Below are 3,642 nucleotides of genomic sequence, written 5' to 3'. Positions count from 1 at the left end.
GGAAAGAACCGTGTCACGTATGTATAGTCTGCTGTTTTGTGGTAAGATAGCTCTACCAAATTGTGTACCAACGATCATTTTTCTACATTCGCTCCTTCTACCGATAAATTGCTAGAAGAATATATACGCGCTATGTGTATGCATACGCTATATCGCTTAACGACACTAAGTACCGCTTAATTTCTGTTCGAGTTCTTCTAAATTCGTTCCATCTTCGTTTCGAATGTTTCGCAAGTTACATACGTCCGCGTTGATTTCTTCTCGCACATTGTTTCTACGGTTTACACGATGGAACAAATTTTTCGATTTCACGCAAGGCCTCGTACAGTGACCTCTACCGGTTACCGTTCGTTAAACTATGTAATTGTCATAACGTAATAAATTACTAGGAAATCCGCAGTCATTATTGTCTCTATAGTCGACACCGAAAACACCGATCGCAGTTATTTTTTTTAGGGTTTTTTTTTTTTTTTTTTTTTTTTTTTCTTTTTTATCACATTCGTTTCGTATTCTTTACTGGAAAAGGAGAGAATCGCCTGTAGCTAGCGTTCATCGCACTCGGCTATTTCGTACAGTCTGTAGGCAATTCTCGTCTCGAAGCTGTTCCACGCAAGAGGAAGCGTACGAAAGATGCTCGTACGTGATAATATATACTTGTTTGTGTATATACGCACATACATTCGTCGATAATTGGTCCGCTCGTAGAGAAGATTGATGTAGCGAGGATTGGTGCGAGGTGAGGAAAGGAAGAGGAGGAGGAAGAGGAAGAGGAGGAGTAGAAGAGCGCACGTGGATGAGTTGGAAGAGATGGGACGAAGAGAGAAGGGAAGTGCGGAAGAGATAGAACGAGAGGTGAAAGATGATAGAGGGATTATCACACGTTTCCGCGTCCATATCGGTGATCGTTGGAAATCCGACGCGACGGTGCAGAAGCGAGGATGCACCGTTCTCTAGTGGAAGATCGAAGGCGAGTTCGTCGTGGTCCTTTCGGACGTTGCTTTGGCACACTGCAGCGATGACGGCGCGTCGTCATCTCCGTCTTCGTCCCCGTCACCGTCTCCGACACGAGCAGCATCGAAGCCACCGAAACTGTACTTCCGTTCCTGTCGATCGCTTCTAAGGCAAGGTTCGCTAGAAGCTTTGACCATCTCTCACATGCTTTCTGTCCCGAGGCTACCAACGAAAGCCGGTTCGGCGATGTTCGAATCGCACTGCATCACCCATTCCCAGATCCTCTTAGTGACGACTTTCTGATCGATCGTTGTCTCGAGGCCGTAACTGTTGAGAAGCTTTCTCAGCTTGTTCTTGTTCTCGTCCACGTTCCGTTGATCGTCCAGAATCGTGTCGAGGTAAAGCAAACTGTCGCCTCTCCTCGCTATACCCTCGCTAGCGTCTACCAACGTGGACGTAGCACTGTGGCTGATTTTGTTCACGCACCAGGAATCCTTCAAATATTTATTGATCTCGGTTACGTGCGGCCTCTTCTCGGGTTTGTGCTCGAACGTCCGCCTAAAGTATCGCAGTAACCTGGGCGTAAATCGTCTGAACGTTGGTGGAACTTTGGTAGTTCTCCTTTTCAACCACCTTTGGAAGGCCGAGTATTCGGGGTCTTGGATAAGATCGGCGGTCTGCCACGGTGGATTTCCCGTCAGGCAGACGAACAGCACGATGCCGAATTGCCAGCAATCGGCGCTCCTCTTGCACGCGTACCTCTCGTTCTTCACGATTTCGTAGATTTCTGGCGGTTGAAAGGGTAGCCAAGTGCACCGGATTTTGTTAACCAGAGTCCCTTCGCGCCTGGTGCAGCCGAAATCGCACAGTTTGATCTTCGACATGTCCAACGAGAACACCAGTACATTTTCCAGCTTTATGTCTCGATGCGCCAGCTGTTTCGAGTGAATGAAATCGAGAGCGGAGCAGAGCTGACTCGCGATCCTCTTGCACGCTTCTTCTGTCAAGCCACCGGCTCTCACGTTGCCCGCGAGATCTCCATACGGGGCGTATTCTTGCGCGAAAACGAAACACTTCTCGGCTTTGAACGCGACCGCGTACGAGCACAAGATATTCGGGTGCGGGCTTAAACGGTACGAGTAATGAAACTCGCGGAAAAAGTCCTTCTCCGTGGTCAGCTCTTGGTGGACGGCTTTCAAGACGACCCTCGTCTGCGTCGCTCGATGAGTCGCTAATAAAACTTTCGCGAAACTACCCTCCCCGAGTGTCTTTTCCACTTCGTACTCTTTCGACAGGTCCAACTCCTTCAAGGGAACCTCCTGCACTCTGTGTATTCCGGACTCCTTCTTCTCGTGAAGTTTCATCTGAAATCAAACCAACAGATATCGTTCACGTATACCAACCTCGCTATGCATCGTCATTCCGTAACTCGCTAAATTCTATCCACGAATACTACTCGAACATCGCGTATCGTCGTCACGCGTACGCGTAATGATCGATCGATCTCCGGCAGGCTCTCTCTCTCTCTCTCTCCCTCTCCCTCTCCCTCTCTTCGCTTTCTCCTAGCGTGTAATCGTAACGCACGATGAAAAGTCTTTCCATTCATTTACGTCATCGACACACGCAACTTCGAACCATCATGGTGTCGCTCGTACGGTTGATCAAGCGTGAAACGTGTTTAGCACTTAGTTGGGTTTTCATCAGGGAGGGCATCGCACCCTTGTCCCGGTGATTCAAGAATCGCCCTTGCCCTTGTTCGTTCAAACGCCAATATCGACGAGAGAATTCCGCGAATTTCACGATATTCTCACCACGATTTTCTATCGCAACGATTTTCTGTCGCAACGATTTTCCGTCGCAACGATTTTCCATCGCACGTCGCGAGAAACGGACGGTGAAATGTAAACGGATGGTTTTTCGAGCCCGGCCAGAACGATGAACTATTTTATCGAGAAGTCACCGAAAAATCTGGGAAAAGTTGGTTCCCGTGGTTCGTGTAGGCGAAGGACGAAATACAGGGTGGAGAAGCGAGGGGAGAACGCCGGAGGTTGGCCGGGTGAACCCAGGACCTTTTGAGCTGCCTAGATCAATAGCAAGGATTTCGCTGCAGCAACGCGCGTCAAACCGTTTCGTTATCGCTCGTTTCGTCTCGATTCTGTTCAAGATCGAAGCTCGCATGGGTGAAACGCGAAGGAGAGTAGCGATTCGCGAGGGTGTATCGTTGGAAATATTTATGGGCCGATTCGAGCGTCATTCTATGCGATTCCACGCTACTTTTTCAGGCGTTGATTCATTTCGACGAAAAACAATCGACGTTTCAAATGCTTTTGTTAACTCGATACAATTTTATCGCCGGTCGTTGTTGTTTCGTCTCGAAATAATACCTCCTTTGATTTTACACCGTGCGCGCACGTGTCTCGGTATCCGTATTTTTACGCTATCCACGAATTTTACGCGAATCCGCCTTTTCGATTCGTAGAAATCGCAAATGATCGTGTTTTCTTCTTTTTTCCTCGCACTTTTCTGCCGGTTCTTACCGGTTTTGCGTGACAAGCTTTTGGACGCGTGTTATATTTAGCATTTGTGTTTACCGGGTCTATTTTAACGCGTGTGTGAGATTAGCGGAATAATATTTTGGCTTACGTCTTCACGTGTAACGAGCACTCCGGGAATGGAAACCGATTAAAAAAG

The 3,642-nt window shown here is 48.1% G+C and overlaps 2 protein-coding genes across 2 annotated transcripts in view; one reads left to right on the top strand and one right to left on the bottom strand.

The window, feature by feature from the left end:
• zuc (Mitochondrial cardiolipin hydrolase zuc) overlaps window positions 1–3,642 on the top strand; it is an 8,871-nt gene that overhangs the window by 2,900 nt on the left and 2,329 nt on the right. The gene's annotated exons all lie outside the window — the stretch shown is intronic.
• The window catches only part of meng (serine/threonine-protein kinase meng-po), a 3,862-nt gene continuing 772 nt past the window's right edge, over window positions 553–3,642 (bottom strand). Inside the window, exon 2 of the mRNA XM_017911663.1 lies at window positions 553–2,315. Coding sequence (XP_017767152.1) covers window positions 1,152–2,315 — 1,164 coding nt within the window. The 3' untranslated portion in view covers window positions 553–1,151. The remainder of the gene's footprint in view (window positions 2,316–3,642) is intronic.

This window comes from Eufriesea mexicana, unplaced genomic scaffold (genome assembly GCF_001483705.2).
Source record: "Eufriesea mexicana isolate 0111107269 unplaced genomic scaffold, ASM148370v2 scaffold305, whole genome shotgun sequence".
Taxonomy (NCBI): domain Eukaryota; kingdom Metazoa; phylum Arthropoda; class Insecta; order Hymenoptera; family Apidae; genus Eufriesea; species Eufriesea mexicana.
The sequence above is the reverse complement of the archived record's forward strand: the minus strand, read 5'-3'. Positions and strand labels throughout refer to the sequence as shown.